The sequence below is a fragment of the Diabrotica undecimpunctata genome, chromosome 1, assembly GCF_040954645.1.
Source record: "Diabrotica undecimpunctata isolate CICGRU chromosome 1, icDiaUnde3, whole genome shotgun sequence".
In the NCBI taxonomy this organism is placed as follows: Eukaryota; Metazoa; Arthropoda; class Insecta; order Coleoptera; family Chrysomelidae; genus Diabrotica; species Diabrotica undecimpunctata.
This window is the reverse complement of record NC_092803.1, coordinates 109,912,419-109,930,781: the sequence shown is the minus strand read 5'-3', so window position 1 is coordinate 109,930,781 and position 18,363 is coordinate 109,912,419. Positions and strand designations below refer to the sequence as shown.

The window sequence follows — 18,363 nt, the reverse complement described above, 5'->3', positions numbered from 1 at the left end:
TCGACGCAGGACGTGACATTCGACGCAGAACGTGACAGTTATGTGACATTCGACGCAGAACGTGAAATGTCACGTGACATTCGACGCAGGACGTGACATTCGACGCAGGACGTGACATTCGACGCAGAACGTGACAGTTATGTGACATTCAACGCAGGACGTGACATTCGACGCAGAACGTGGCAGTTATGTGTTAGTTAAGATGTTGCTAGACATAAAATGTGACATTCTACATAGGATATAGTTAGTAGTAGTATGAATCCCATCGAGTACATACATAGAGTAATAGAATTTCAAAGAAAACTTGATCGGTTAAAGATCGACATTAAATCATATGAGGATTTTAAACATATTACAAGACAATTAGATAACCTGCATTTTGACAACAAAACGTGGAAACCCGAAGAGTTGAATCTACAGCAGCAGCAGCAAGACACCTGGGCCTGTAGAAAACTGCCACCAGCTACATATCCATTAAGACGTATTCAACCAATACCATGTTTGTCAGCAACAACAACAACACCACGGGTGTCAGCAGCAACAACAACAACAACACAACCAGCGAATATATGAAAAGTGAAATAGATAATGTCTTTACAATGTCCTGTGTAATATTAGCATCTGTATTTATCTTAATTTTAAAAATTATTTTTGAAATTGTAAGAAGAAAATTTGAATCTTCATGTAATATAAGACTCAATCAATAAAGATGTTTTAAATAAAAAAAAAAAGCGTTTAATTTCTAATATATTTATTTATACATATACAAAAATTACAATGGTATTATGTTATTGGCAAACCAGTGACGTAGACGATCCACATTTCTTTCGGTACATGAAAATAATCCAGCGGCATGACATGGGTTTGCAGTAGGGTCAACGTTTCCAGTAGCACGAGGCGTACCATCAAACTTGCAAACATCAATAATAATGGGAAAAACTCCAAAAACGTGACGTTTCTTATCCAAATATTCTGCTTTTTGTTCTCCTCGAACGTAGATGTAATCTGCTGCATACAACAACTTGGTTTCTAGTATTTCATTGATTTTGGACAATTCTACTTGCCCATCAGAGTATCGAATTCCAAGCAGTTTTTTCTCCACGTATGAGGCAGTCTTCTTATCCCCATTACTTAGCGCATTAAATGGTTTCTGAGGCAAAAAGATGTAATGACTTCGTTTAAAACCTATTTCAATGGTAAGTTCTTTGGGAACAAACCATCCGTCCACATCGAATCCCTGAATGTCTACGAATGCTACTCTCATGATGACTGCTCGTGTACTACTGGCAATTTATGCATCTAATTTAGACTTTTTACAATTTCGGTGAGAGGGAAGTACTCCATTACACAATCATGAATTATAATGCAATAAGCCTTGGTATTTTCGGGAAAACCATTATTCGCTTCAATATCGAGTTTTACGTCAACAGTGGATGCTTTCATGCTTTCTTCTTGTTTCGAACAATCGATGACAAACAATGCGTGATTCTTGAAAGCTGAGAAATCGAGTAGAGGTCGCTTTTGTTGGGAATGTATGTAGCTAGGATAAAATTCGGTATAGTTGAAATAGGCCTCATTGTAGTCAGTTTTGCTAAAATCCAACTGCATTCGCTCGTTTGGCCAATATTCACCATTTAAAGATAATCTGATACTTTGAATATCGACATTGTCAAATAAGGTGGGATCAGCTGAATTCTTGTCACGTTTGTTGGTTTGAAAGAAAACAATGACATAACGGGGTCTTTCCACTGCATTGCTAGTTTTTACAGCCCAAACTTCACGTCTAGCGCCTTTGGTAAGTGCTGGTAATTCATGCAATTCCCACTTTCTAAACGGAATAACTATAGGTTGATCTTGTTGAATGGATTTCATAAGTTCCAATTTAATATCATCATTGGGAAATATGTGCTTGACTCTGAGCTCAATATTGGTAATGTTAATCTTAACAGTTGTAATTTGGCCTTGAGTTTTTTCTTTGACAATTATGCAATCGTTGTCGTTTCGAGCTCGAACTAGTCTTATTGTTTGACGACCACACGTAATCAAAGGATAATCATTGAAAATGTTGAACACATGCTTAAGAGGCATCTGTATGTTGAATGAATGATCAGCAGCGTGTAGAATTGGATCCCTTGGGTAATTCCAGCCTGCCATTGCCATATGACCGGAATCTTCTTGAGTATAACATGTCATAGCACGTACAGCGCTTACGATACCAGGATCCCGCACTGTTTCCATCTCTCTTGCGCTTTCGCTGTACGTACACGAATCGAAAAGAAAAGCACCAACATTATTTGCTAGTTTAACGTCACCAGTTCCGTTAATTGCGAGCGATCCTTTAATGCATAACAAGGTTTCGCTCATTGCAAAGAACGAGTCGACTTGATTGATGCTAAATTCCACAATGTCATTGCAATTGAATGATTTGATGAATGGTGCATATGTTCGGTATTCGGCTTTTCGAATCGATTCGTCAAACATCGGCTTACGATAAATATCAAATATTGGAGGCATTATGCTGTTTGAACGTGATCGTTTTCCATACATAGTTGTCATGTTTTCAGTTTAAAACCAAGTGATTGTAAAAATAATTTGTTTGCAAACGTAAGATGTGGCCGCTTAGATGAGGACGTAAGATGTTGCCGCTTAGACGGTTGCTCAACTAATGGTGTACTATGGGCAGTAGATTGCCTTATTAATAATCCCATTTCCCTCTTGATCTAAGTTCCAGCACCAATGTGCTCTGTTCTCCTCTAAAGTTTACAGGTCGTCCTTCTTGATCGACAGCCAACACTGTGATATTGGTGATTTCTCGTTGCGGTACAACAGGTAAATACAACAAATTGTGTGGAGTTTCGTCAATTGCGTACCCAGGATTTGATTGTATGACAAATTCGTAGATCGTGTGAGCAGGTCTGTTACCATCGAAGGCTCCGGTACTAATGTTGCATTCAAAGCGTATGCTAGATACTTTAATAATCCTAACAGGTCGATCTGAAGAATGCGTCTGTCCTGGATTTAGTAGTGCAGGAGAAAATCCCAATACTGTACCAAGACTGTCAGGTTGCTTAAACGAAATCTTATATTTGCTGAAAATTTGACACTGCAACGTGTTATGGTTAGGTTTTAGACTAAATATCGTTTCGGGTTTAAGCACATTATCAGCACCCAATTTCTGTTGTATGTATTCTTCAATATCGGCAATTTCATAACATCCATCGGGGATATCAAATTGTTGCAATTTGTTTTTGTCATTGTAGTAATAAAACTTGGTATTTTCAATGTTTGGTATACTGTTGTAGGAATGGAAAAATCGAAGAGCTATCTCATAATCTTTGTTCGGATCCAACACGATCGGTGTGGGAGGTTGAAATGAGAATATGTAATTGGTGCTGTCTACTCTCAACAACTGCGACATGATGACTGACTCACGTCAATGTATTAATAGGTTATTATATTAGAAAAAAAAAACAACAATATTTACTTTAATAGTTTTATTTGTTCTAAAGCAAGTTTACAAAAATAACATGAAGCTTGAGAATCAGGTGGGCCATCCCAGTGAGTCCTCCAATCCGGTCTGTTATAATATACGAAGCAGGGAAGTAGTATCTTTAGGTTAAATTCTCCTCGATATTCTTCAGGCAATTTATGCCATATTTTTAACAATTCGTAAGGTCGTACAGTTCGTATAATATAATCTAACGGTATGTATTTTAGTTCTTCTTCACTGAATTCTGTAAAACATTTTTTGTAAAACATATGGTCCATAAGCAGTTCTGTACTTTTAGTAGGCTCCATTATATAAAAACTTTAAGCATAAATGTCCACAAATAATTTGATTGTAGGTTTGATACTGATGGTTATTATAGGAAATGTTGGCACGTGCACCACCCAGATACTTAACAAGTTCTTTGGTCGGCTTCAAATTACCAAATGAATCGAAATACTCTACGTTGTTGTTTATCTTTCTGTATGCTACCCAATGTGTTCCGTTATGTGTGGACACATCCAAGTTTACTATTGCACATTCTCGTTGTCGAGGACCGTCTCTAGGCAGAGCGTCATTCATGAAAACACCTCGAAAATGTGGTATTTTAAGGATCTTCGCATAATGTGCAATCTCCACATCATATAGCGGACGATTGGGTAGCTTTATTGGAAGTTTTTTTTCAAATATAAGCCGAATCCACCTCTCGGTTTCTTACGTAGGTACAGACCCGAACCGATGTGTTCCATTGCCCTGTTATGGCGAATATCCTCCTCCAATTTCTTTTAAGCATTCTTAGCGTCGACTACTGTCTTCGCCACCCCAGCTGCACCCCCCGCTAAAGCCCCCAAAGCGGAAAGGCCTGCAAATAGAGGTATGAGGGGTAGAAAACCTCCGGATTTTAGTGGTAGCACTCGTGGAACATCAACTTCTTTACGACCGCCAAGTCTTTTGATTATGGATTTTGCTATTCGTACAGCAGTCAAAGCAGTATCTGTTAACGATGCTCCTCTTTTCATGGACTTTGCAATTTTTGAGACAACATCTCGATTGAAAGAGTAACGTCCCCGTCTTCCACGACGACGAGAGCATCCCATCCCCAACTTTCTTTTCGTTTTCATTCCGCCAGTTACAATTAAAGCAGCACTTTTTTCACCAATGCTAGCGTCTTTCGACTTGAAGCGCTCCCAAGCTCTATCTTCCAATTCTTTATCGGCCTTGTGGCGTTCTTCGAGAGATGAATGCTGCGAATAAGCGATATCGTGTCGTTTGCAAGCTGCGTCTAATGGATTAATTCCTGGATCTCCACGTGCAACACGTTTTTTTAGTTTTGTTCCGGGTCCACAATACTGATAACCAGGAATATGTAGTTCAACTGGAAGTTTATTAATTAGAGAGTTCACGAGACCTCCTCCTTCAACAACCAACATTGGACTGATGTCATGCAAGTGGTGACATCTATAATATATATATATATATTACCGTACTTATGTACTACACTTGCCACATGATGAAGGTCGTTCAGCAAGAGCAGACGCTACCAATTGATAATTTGGACATTGTCCAAAAAACAACCAACAGTAAACATGGTAAATTGCTACCGAATTCATTCAGAGCGATTATTTGCGGTCCAAGTGGGTGCGGCAAAACGAATGTTATGCTATCTCTTCTATTCAATCCGAATGGCGTCAAGTTTAAAAATGTCTATGTTTATTCGAAATCCCTCTTTCAACCGAAATACCAACTACTGCAAGATGTAATAGCGCAAGTTAAAGGTGTAGGATATTACCCATTTAAAGACAACGAAGAAATTATTAGTCCCAGCGAAGCTAAACCTCACTCTGTGTTTTTATTTGACGATGTTGCATGCGATGGTCAGCAAAAGATTCGCGAGTATTATTCCATGTGCAGACATAAAGATATCGATGCCGCTTATTTATGCCAAACATATTCAAAAATACCGAAGCAGTTAATTAGAGACAACTGTAACATGATTGTACTATTCAAGCAAGATGAGATAAATTTAAAGCATGTATTTGATGAGCATGTATCACCAGACATGTCATTTGATGAATTTAAAAAAATTTGTTCTGAATGTTGGTGTGATAGGTATGGTACTCTGGTAATTATAAAAGATTTTGCTCTCAATAATGGCCGATATCGCAAAGGATTTGATAAATATATAAAATTGTAAGATAATTGTTTAGTTGTCATCACAATGTCAGATGATACGGTTGCCATTGCGCTTCGCAAGAAGAAAGTCGCCGAATTGGCTAGATCAATTCGCAAAAAATATTTGGCATTAAAATTAGGTCGAACAGAACAAGATGAGTCCCTAAATAAACTGTTTAAACCACTCTCGAAACCTCTCAAAGATATTGCACAATCATCAAAAACGTTACATCATACTATCACTAACAAGTTTGAACAAGTTAAAAAAGAAGAAATGAAAAAGGAAGAGGAGGAGGAGGAGAAGAATGGTGATGATGATGATGATGTATTTCTTGACGCACCTGATCTAGCGGTACCTAATGAAAACATTATTCAAGAACCAATCGAGATTCCGATGGATGCCACAGACGAATATATTGATCAATATCCTCCAATAAGTCACAAGTACATAAAAGAATATTTAATAAAAGACGATAAAATTGATAAAAACTATGGACCATTTTACGATTCTATTAGTGGCTGGATAATGGGAAAACGTCGAATAAACTTTGACAAACGCAATGGAGACATAATAATAATTCGAGAACGTGATTTAGAAGAACGTAGGCTAGGTGGTACGCCAGGTCTATATCAACTTTTATTTTATGCCAACCCTGAACAGTATAATGATGAGGATTTACAAAAGTATAAAACACTGTTGAAAAACACAGAGATTCATCTGGATACCTTAGGACGTCTTAAAGGTTCTAGTGGAGAAAAATACCATTCTATTATTAAACCTCTATTCAAACCATCTGATGCAGCAATGAAAAAGCATGCAACTCGATCCAAAAAAGAACTCGAACACAGAACGAAAACAACAGCAACAACAACACGATCATCTTCATCAACGGCCAAAGGAACGGGATTGGATGACTCTCGTTTAACATACAACACTGCCCCCATGGAATATATTTATTGGGATGATCCAAATGAGTTAGTTGACCGTCTTAAACTATTGGTGGCTTCGAAAGACGCCGGCAACACATCTCTCGACAACGAAATCGTAGCAATCATCAATGAACTAAAAGAAGCTAATATAATAGAGTAACTGGGAATGTCAGTATCATTTCCACTATGAGTGTCGACAAATTCGGTCATCACTCTCGTAACAGTAGTAGTAGTAATGCCCAAAAGGTGGCACGAGTTATATTTCCACATACGTCTGACGGAAATATTAATGCCGAAAATGTGAAAATTTGCAATGTCAAGGATCCATCAGACAATGACGATGCTGCAACGAAAAAATACGTTGATAAACAAATCAATGAGTTGCGTAAAACCACACTTCCACTTCTCGATTGTGAGACCAGAATCAAAGATGACCTGAATACATTTAAAAGGGAAATGGAGGAAACTCTAGACACTGCTACAAAATTATTTGCAGATGATATACGTGATTTAGGAGAAGAACTGGATGATATACATAACACCGCACTTCCCCTTCTCGAACAAAAGTGGCAGGAAATAATGAAAAATGATTTGAATACTCTACAAAAGGATACGGAGAACAATATAAATATGTTGAACAAACTAATCCAAGATGATTTGAATACACTGAAGAAGGATATGGAGAACAATCTAAAATCTGCTCTCGAGCAAAAGTTACAAAAAATAATCAAAGATGGTCTGAACACACTAAAAAATGATACGGACAACAGTATAAATATGTTGAAAAAAATAATCCAAGATGATTTGAATACGAAAAAGGATATAGAGGATTCTCTTGAGCAAAAGTTACAAAAAATAATCAAAGATGGCCAGAATACACTAAAAAATGATGCGAAGAACAGTATAAATATGTTGAAAAAAATAATCCAAGATGATTTGAATACACTGAAAAAGGATATGGAGAACAATCTAAAATCGGCTGCAGAAACAGTTGCAAAGCATACGATGTACGATATAAAGATGGAACAGAGGATAAAACAAGTGGAACAATCATTAAAAAGCATAGTAGATAGCGTTCATTCATGGGATATAGACAAACGTCTTAAGGTAGTGGAAGGTGTGATGAAAAAATAATGTCTAAAGAAAAGAAAGAGGTGGTGAACGAATTGCATAAACCAGCACGAAAAAACTATCCTCGTCGTCGAACAATAATCAAAGGAATCGATGACTTGTGGCAAATGGATTTGGCTGAAATGCGTCCTTATGCACATCAAAATAAAAATTACAAACTAATACTAGTTGTAATTGATTGTTTTTCAAAATTTGTGTGGACACGTCCTCTAAAAACGAAGACTGGTGAGGAAATTACTCGGGCATTTTCGGATATTCTCGCTCATACTCGACGAGTCCCAAAAAACTTACAATCTGATCAGGGAACCGAATTTTACAACAGAAAATTTCAAAATTTAATGAAAAAACATGAAATTAATCATTACAGCACCTACACGATCAAAAAAGCTGCTATTTGCAAAAGAGTTATTAGAACGTTGAAAGCAAAGTTGTACAAGTATTTCAGTTTACATGGATCGTACAAATGGTTAGATGCTCTACCCATAATCACCGAGGAATACAACAACACAAAACACAGTAAAACAGGATACAAACCGTCTAAGGTTAACAAATCCAACGAAAAAGCCATTTTAAACAAAAGTTATACTCATTTAAAGATTGCCGGTCCACGAAAGTTTAAAGTTGGCGACATTGTACGTGTATCAAAGGCAAAACATTTCTTCGAAAAGGCATACACGCCCAATTGGACTACTGAATTATTTAAAATTGTACAAGTTAAGATAACAAATCCTATAACGTATTTGCTCGAAGACATGCAAGGTGCGCCGATTAGTGGCGGTTTTTACGAAGAAGAATTGCAGAAAACATCAAACCCTGACATATATCTGGTCGAAAAAGTACTCAGACGAAAAGGCAATAAGATGTATGTGAAATGGTTAGGAATGGATAGCAAACACAACAGCTGGATAAATAAATCGAATATAGTTTGAGGATCTATATTTCGATTCGCCGCGTAGACATACACTTTTCTAAAAAAGGCTTACAATTAACCACAAGGAGTGGGGAATGACAAAAGTATAAATTTAAGACAAACTACGATGTTCAGTTTACACCCATTTCGTCAACGGTATTCGAAACAAGAAGATGATGATGAGCTCTCAAGATAGTGGTTATGACAGTCAGCCTGTTAATTTCGATGATGATAGCAGTGAATTTAGTATAGAATTTGGTTACGATGAAGATGGTCAACCGCCTAGTCCTGGAGCCGAATTAGATCGAGTATTGGCAAAATTTGAAGCAGCAGCCACAAATGAAGTATATTGTTTATTGGAAACTACGTATCCAATGAGCTCTATCCATATAAAAATTGGTCTATCTCCAGCTCGAGATTTTTCACCATCCATCATTCTGTGTAAACATGGTAATTTTAACAGAATCAGTTTAAGCACATTCGAGTGGGAAGCCATAATTGAGTGGTTTAAAGAAAAAATGAGTGATTTTTTCCAAGCAGATCTACCGACTTATGCAAATGAGTATGATCCCATCGAATTTATGTGTGGTGATTTTTGCAAACTAAGACAATTGGTGATGGAAAATGTAAAGTTGCTGACAATCGAGAAATTTGGAGCCGCATTTTATTTGTGGGAAGATGACGTCAACCAAATTATAGAAGCAGACCAGAGCATGATGTCGCATAGAGTGGTGCTGTTAAAGAGTTTACAATTTCACGAATACTATATAAACATTTCAACTTTCATCAAGAACAATTTTGGTGCTATAGACTCTTTACATGGACCAGTTGAAGCCTTCGCAGCATATTGCAATATTTGTCCAAACACTTTGTTAAGTTTAGCTTTAAAGGAATTTGTATATTATTATAAAATTAAAGTTGTAAATGATTTAACTGAATAAATAATATTAATATAAATATGTTGTCTTTTATTTGTAATCTAACATAAATAAAACCAAAAAATGTAAGATTACACAAATTTATTATTAAAACTTACATTATAAAATTAATACTATTTTTTATATTTACAAAACTACAATTTACAAAAACTTTGCGATAAGTGATCTTTTCTTTTTTTTTGATCTTATGAGTAGCCATATACTAAAAGAAGATAATTATTTATGCATAGTGCATCTACATTAAAAGAAACAAGTAGTATCAAACAAGACATAATCAAACGAATTTTGACACCAATTATCTGTTTTTCTGCAACAACAAATACATGTTATTCAACAAGATAATGTCCCCACGGAAGCGTATTAAATGATTTTGGTATTAAGTACCTCTTATCGTCATAAGGACTTAGAGCCGTTTTGGATTGCTCGATGCTGAATACTGAGTGTTGGTACGACCGAATACATCTTTGGCTCGCGGTTTGAAGTTTGAATTCTTTAAGACATTTTTCATAGTCTTCGTACGTAATTTTATTTCGAACGACGTTATATTTCACTCCTTTTGCTTTTTTCGTTATTCCCAAATTTCCTATGTCACATTCAATTCTCTCTTTGTTTAGTTGTTTTCTTTCTAGACGCTGTCTCTCTTTTTCCCTCTCCTCGTCAGTTATTTGCAGTTTAAATGTGTACATTTTTGATCGTAATCCAATAAAATGTGTAATTATTTTCCCATTTGCCTCGTCCTTCATTAATCCGGGGATTTTTTTATTTAACCTTTCTATTTCGTATGGGTTGTTTTCGGCATAGTCTGAGGTATCGAATTTACTTGAATGCGCCTTTAAAACCTCTCTATATGCATCTGAACATTGCAATTCATAAATAAAGCTATCTGTATCCATGTACAGCAATGAACAGTTTTTCTCTCCCATCGTTGGAAGCATAAAGTTGTAGTGAAAATCATACATACATAATTTGGATATATCGAGGATTGCTGCGCCTATATACAGGGGTTTATTAAAACATACCTCTGCTTTCTTTAGTTCAATGGCAACCAAATTTTCGCTAAAGATCGTACGACTGTGAAATCGACTACTTGCAATCAGATTTCTGGCTCCGTACCTTCCATGCCACTTTTTACATAATTTTACAATACGATGACGTCTTATGTTCTCCATGGTCTTGCCGAACACAGCATTATTCATTAATTTGAACAAATTTTTCTCAAAACTGTTGGTGGCTGCCGCCCGTAAATTTGTATTTAACTCGATATACGGTCGCAGCCACGCAGATTGATTAAATTTTAAAACTTTATGTATCTTTGTTAAAATTAACCCGTTGGCTAATGCCTGTTTAAGATTTCTATAATGCATAATATATTTGGTTTTGTGATATAAAGTTGGTATTAACTTTGGCAATTTTAAACCGGGTGGAATGCGGTGTTCGGCAGCAAATGGAAAATCTTTATGTTTGTCGTGTAATTCACGTGGATACTCCAAGTCAACTTGGAAAAAATAGCCCTCCTTTGCATCATCCTGTATTGACATAATATCTATATGGCCTTCGGGAAGATTACCAACACCAAATTTGGTTACGTCTTCGATCCACTTGAATCCTCCTATTGGTAAAGCTTCACTCATGGCCCAGCCATACAGATTATTTACATCTAAATAGAGGATGTACTTAGAGGGCCGTGTGGGATCATACGACGAAATGTATTTGTTGTTGGCCTCCGAATATCTGTTGCTACAAACAGATATCCCACCTCTTATGGCTTTTTCCATAAACAAGATCATATCCACATCTTTTAGCAATTCTAATTTACATTGTGTGTATCTCAACATACAATCCCAAGTGTATCCTGGCATAGTATAATACCATGCTGGATCTAATTTATATGTGTCTCGACATTTTTGTCGAAACTGCTCAAACACATCAGCCAACAGCAGAATATCTGTTTTCAAATACAAATCGCTATATTCTCCCAAATTTTTACAATTAAATTTCTGCCAAACATTTTGGGCATGAGCATACTTCTCTTCACTAATGTATTCATTATTTAACTTATTATAAAAATGGTTAATTGTGGGTAAAGAAGTTTCATCCAATTTTTCCAAACTATCAATATAGTCGTAACAAAATACTCCTTTACAAGTTAACAAATTAAATGTATCATTATCTAATTGACTAAATTCTCGTTTTAAAATCTTCTTTTCTGATATATCTAAAAGAGATGCCAATTCATCGAGTGAAGCTCCCATAAATCTAAGTGAATCAATAAATCGTAATTTAATTTGATGTTCGTCAGATTGTAATGTAAATGAAATATATTTTTCTTTATTAATGGGAAGTAAGCTCAAGTGCCCATGCTTGCGAAGATCTATAATCATAAAATGCGAGTCGTAGCCACTAAAATTATGAAATACGATTGGGACGACAAACAATTTTTTAAAGTTCAAATTACATGCTTGGTGCGCAAATCCCCGTACTTGTCCCGTAAAATGATCGTGATCTACAACAATTGTATCTGTAGCCAAAAAGCGTTTGCCACAAATATGGCAAACAGTTGCCATATTTGTGTTGGGCTTTTCGACCATAGGTACAATTGTCTTTATTTTGGAATTTACAAATGTGGAAATTTCGGCCATTTCTTTTGCGAACCACTCCATGCAATTTTCACCTCTATAGCTATTAAAATAAGATAAACTATCATCGTAAGCACATTTCAAATAATAACCTGCACTAAAAGGTACATGTTTCTGATATTTTGCTGTTTTACTCACTGTGACATTGGACTCTGTAAAATTATGTAATTGACATTCAAAATCGGCATAAACTATAAACGGAGTTGTTTGTTTGTATGTAAAATTGCGAAAAGCCACATGGTCATATTTGGGAACAGTCATTTTGCATTTATTCACATCTGAACACATTTCTTCGTGCTCTGCTAGTTTGCTTTCGCTGTGAAAATAGTTTAAACAACGATCGCAAATATATTTTTTACGTGTGTTTTTGTTCAATTGTGATCTTACTAATTTTCCTAAATCTTTAATCCAACAATAATGAAGGCGTATTTCAGTCTGATCATCATCATCTTCTGGAGGAGCATCGTAATCGTTTAACTTTGGGAAATATTTATCCTGTATTAGGAGCAAATTAACATGCTTTTCCATCTTTTGCGGTGTCAGTCTGGCAGGTACTACTTCATAAAATTGTTTGTCCTTCACTACGTTTAATTCTAAGACAAAAACATTAACTGATATGGCGTTTAATTTTTCGAATTTTGAAATTTGGCCTAATGGCATTGGGCTTTCTAATTTGTCTGTTTGCAAAACAGTAGAATAATGTGGATATTTCGAAACTCGTCCAGCATTTTTGTTAACAGGATACAGAGCGCTAACTATTGACCAATAAAAGCATGCCTGATCAACGTTATGCACATTAATGCACGCTCGTTTTTTCTGAATCTCTATTGGCAAGTCAATGAACGATGAACCGTTTCCTATTTCTACTTTATTAATATTGACTTCTAATGAGATTACTTTAGACAGAGCAGCACCCGAATCTTTTTCTGCAAATTCAGACAGCTTTGTAAAAATTTTATCCTTAACATTTTCACTAAACCAAAGATGTAAATCGGTCGATGTGTCTATAATAGCATTTTTAGTGTTAAAATATTTTAAATCTAAACTTTCGGTATCACTCGATTTTTTAATGAATTCGCCGCAAAATGTAGTATTGACTTTAAGAATTCTATTTGTTTTTAAAATAATTTTAATTTTTCTACTAAAAATAATATAACAATCATTTAGGAACTGTGTTAAGTCCTTATGCACTAAATTAACTATAACTCCAGTTTTAATTCGACTAGCAAAACACGAAATAACATTTTCCCATTTAACTCTATTGCGTAATTTTGAATTAAGCCCCAACCCAACGTACTTATTATTGAAATTTAAAATAATTTGTCTATAATGCTTAAAATGTCCTATGTAAGTTTGCAATTTTCTAATTGTTCCTACGGATAGTCTATTGTTTTTAATTACTTTACTACATCTAAAAATTTGACTATTTAACCGTCTTGTCCAAACTTTACGATCTCTTTCAGTGAATTTATCGAAAATTATTTTACTAAGCTTTTTAATAATGTGCATCAAATCATCAGACTGTTTAATCACTTGTTTTATATGCATGGCTACTCACACACAAAATAAGAAGAAAAAATCACTCACCTCTCTAATCTAATTTTCTACTATTCTAAATGATTGGGCTGGATGTTTTCCTGCTGCAACCGTTCCCTCGTATATTATTGAGTATTTCTGATTGGAAAAGTACTCCAAATATGGGCTGTAGACTTCTGTCACTCGCTCTGGTAGAAACGTGACGCTCTCTGCTAGCTCCAGCAAAACAGCTTGTCCAAATTTACTTTTCACTATCTTTGCCGATAGTATTTTCTGTGGCGTATTAAGTGGCAACTCGTTTAGTTTTATTGCCGGTTTTCTCTCTGCAATACACGAGGATGCATTTAATTTGGTTAGATCCATCTAAAATACAAGCAACCATTTTAAGAAAAATACTATGTGAAATCGAAATACACAAGAAACAATTCTTATACAAATAGCAGTCGTGAACTGTTTTAAAGCATACACAATGATAAAAAGGACATAATAAATATATAAAAAGACAAACACCGCTTACCTTTATCAGATATCTGTAAGTCACTGCACACCGTATTGACTACTGCGAACTTGTTGTTGTTGTTGTATGTTTGCGATGCGAACTGTGACACCGTATGCGCTCCTCGGTCTTTTAAAGAACAGAGCAGCATATCGCCCCACGCGAGCCCAAGTTGCGTCAACCTAATGCGCCTACGGTACCATCAACTGATTCGTTTCATTGATAAGCAACACCTTGTGTTCTAGAAATGCTCATATTTATATATTTATTTTTATTTCTTTAACTAATTTTTATGGTATACAATAAATAGATATTGCGGTAAGCGAATCGTTGTTATCAATTTAGAATTTTGTTAATGTGGTTGCTGTTATCATCATACATTTTACAAAATGTAGCAACTGCGGTTTTCTTTCCGGTGTACTTGTTTTTCCAATGATTAAAATAAAATTTGTTATCACACTTGTTTACGTGTTTTGAATTATGCGGTACCGCGTTATCACGAGGCTTCATCCTGTTTGCTAACAAATGCACTATTTTAACATATTATTATATTTTAAATATTTCAGTATATAATTCTGTTTTTGTGAATTTTGTATAAATAACTATAGTACCAATTTTTGGAAATTAGTATAAATCAAGATGCTGGTCTGTTTACATGTCTTATTGTTGCTCTCTGTATCTGTGTGTGCACAGAATAGCACTCTGGAGTATGCTAGTTCTTTTCTTAAACGTTTCGGATATCTAAATACATCAAATAATGCTCTTTCTAGTATAGATATGGTTCTAGTTGCCTTTCAGGAAAAATACAATCTCCCTGTGACTGGAACATTAAATAATGATACTATAAATATGATGATGAATAAGCCTCGATGTTCTGTTGGTGACAATAACTATGCCATTCGTTCGAAGTGGAATAAAACGACTTTACGCTGGTATTTCCCTCAGGCTATTAGTAATCCCGATTATATAAATCTTGCTGCAGAAGCTTTCGCTAGATGGGAGACAATATCTAATTTAAAGTTTAAACAAGTAATAATACCTTCTCCTAGGCCTGATATTACTATAACTGTGGTACCAGATACTCATAATTTTCGAGCAAGTTGTCAAGGAACCTCTAAATGTTCATTTAATTTCGATGGTCCTGGAAAAGTATTGGCTCACGCATACTTTCCAAGCGCACACGGAGAGTGTACCGAAATTCATCTTGATGTTAGTGAACGATGGTATGTAGGAAATGGCAGCGCTCCCAATGGTGAAGTCAATTTTTTGGCTGTCCTAATGCATGAAATTGGTCATTCTCTGGGACTAGCACACAGTACTATTGATTCGTCTATTATGTATCCTTGGTATCAACAAGATGTACCACCTTTTGGTGATGATGATAAAAAGGCAATGAGTAATCTATATGGACCAAAAACAACACCCTCTTACATACCAACAACAACACCAGTTACGCTAGCACAAACACCACTTTCGCACAACAAGAACCATATGTCGAAAACATCTACCATCAAACACAGGACCTCTTTGCCAACAACAACAACGACCACACCTGCAATACAAAACATATTATGTCTAATTCCGTATCCAGATTTCATGTTTCTAGCTACTTCTCCTCAGTTTCCAAATTATAGAATGTACGTTGGATATGGTCCGTATATATGGAAGTTTGATTTAAATGAAATGCGCCTTCCAAAACATCCCGAATTAATTACCGATTATCTCCCTAAAGAGTTGAGGTCTACGCACGTTTCACATGTTTTTCAGAATTCCGAGGGACACTTAGTAACTATACGCAATAATCAGTATTACGCTGCATCTTTCCCCAATTTAAAACTTCAAAAACGTTTTATGTTTCCTTCTATACCTGCGAGAACCAAAATAAATGCATTATTTCAAACAAACAGCGGTCAAACGTATTTATTATACAATGATGATTCTTATATTGAATTTAATGAAGCTGGAGATGTCTTAAACCGTGGACCCATGAATTATCTCTTACCCGGACTACCAGATACAATAACATCAGCATTCCGCTATACTGATGGGTTTATTTACTTTTTTCAGAACAACACCTATTATAAGTACAGCGAATACACACGTAAAGTTGTAGCAGCAGGAACGTTTAGCTGGGAACTTTTTGGGATACCCTGCCCCAACGACGGGCTATTAAAACAATTAAGAACTTTGTTAAACAAAATTGTAACTATATACGAATAAAAATGCTCCGTTTATGCTGATGTTGTTTTTATTTAAATTCCATTACTCTGTATGTATGTTAAGCAACGTCCTGCGTTGAATGTCACATAACTGTCACGTTCTACGTCGAATGTCACGTCCTGCGTCGAATGTCACGTGGCATTTCACGTTCTACGTCAAATGTCACGTCCTGTCTCGAATGTCACGTTCTATGTCGGATGTCACGTTCTATTAGGCACTGTATGGACAAGAAGAAGAAGAAGAATGTTCATACTGATCGTTGACATGGCTTCTGTGTGTCACCTACGCTTTCATTTGACACCTCATACGTCAAAATCATGCCAATAGCAACAAAGATACATTCTAGCGCCCATTTGGCAATGCTGCCATCTTTGTTTTTTGTGTCCCCGTCTCCTCCCCGTTCCAACGAGCCCTCGTACGCCCCGATCGGACCAATAGAACCAAAGATATGACGTAATGACCTTTTGGCATGCTCCGATGCGCACGGCACATACTGCGTTCAACCCCATTTTTCATCCCCTTTCCAACGAGCCCTCGTACGTCATCCTACGTTAAGCCGTTTGGAACTTACGACCGGGGGTTGCGATTTTAGGGATGCGAATTAGGGGATGAGCCCAGATATACATAGCCTATATACTATTGTGAATATTGAATCGATGGTTTAAACCCTGGTCAGAAAACAAAAATGCTAAGGTGACAGTATACAGTCTAAATAGTCCACTACTTAGACTAGAATACGCTAGTGTATTAAATATACCTACAGATGAGCAGTACGCCAAGAGAGAGGGGTTAGCGTCTCAGTGTTACTCACTCCATAGATCAATATTGGTGAAATTTTTAAAGCTTAAAAAACCAGAATATAGATAATTATAAACAAAAATGTTTTTACTAACAATCGGTATATTTGTTATTTGGCAATAAATTTAAAAACATAACGTTGTCTACCTATTTTTATTTTTCAACTTAAATGTCTTAAATAAATTTAAATTTTCTTGTAGACAATACTTTTAAGATGCATTTATGAAACGCCACTAATAGAGAGTAAATAATTAAAACTTTGGATAAATTGGACAAATTTTAATTTGGTAAAACGTATCGTGAATATGTGTATTGGTCAAGCTGGCTCATTGCCAATGACCGCATAGTACCCATTAAAATGTACAGAAAGCTATGAAAATGTGGTGAACGGATAGTATTTTGATTTTCTTATTAGTAAACGGCAAATTTGATTTGCACCTCGTATAATTACTATATCATATTACATTTTTAAATGATTCTCCCTAACTTTTTGTCAGAGTATAGTCCCAATATTATGGTCTTTCACATTTGTGTAAGATATAATTTATGTAGATGAACATTTTTTTAACACAGATTCTGATTATTTAATTTGAATATAAGGTATTTTATTCGGTTTATTTTATTATAGGTACAAAATGGAAAAAGCGAAGACGTATGCTTACCCCTGCTTTTCACTTTTCCATTTTAGAAAACTTTGTTGACGTTTTCGACAGCGTAGGAGACATTTTTATACAAAAACTTCAAAGGGAAATTGGTAAAATGAGTGTCAATATTAGTGATCTCGTATCTCTTTACACACTGGATGTTATATGTGGTAGGTATTAATAAAATTATACTACAGTACAATAATTCCTCTTAACCGGTCACCTCGGGACTTCATACCTGGCCGGTTGCCGTTTTGGCCGGTTAATCCGAAGTGTACTTTACTTGCATACATATGTACATATAAAAAAATTAAGAAGTATTTTTTACATATTTATTTACATATTTCATATGTATTTACATACATTAATGTGCTATATACATACATCAACAAATATGTACAAGTTAAAAAAGTCTGTAATTTTCTTCTGCCTTTTAACCTTCAGTGAATTTCTGTATGCGACATC

General features: G+C 35.6%; 1 protein-coding gene across 2 annotated transcripts in view; it reads left to right on the top strand.

Annotated features, from left to right (window-relative positions):
* The window catches only part of LOC140452303 (cytochrome P450 4d2-like), a 102,386-nt gene that overhangs the window by 49,397 nt on the left and 34,626 nt on the right, over positions 1 to 18,363 (top strand). For both annotated transcript variants that reach the window (XM_072546473.1, XM_072546481.1), the window contains exon 4: positions 17,883 to 18,068. In XM_072546473.1, coding sequence (XP_072402574.1) covers positions 17,883 to 18,068 — 186 coding nt within the window. The remainder of the gene's footprint in view (positions 1 to 17,882; positions 18,069 to 18,363) is intronic.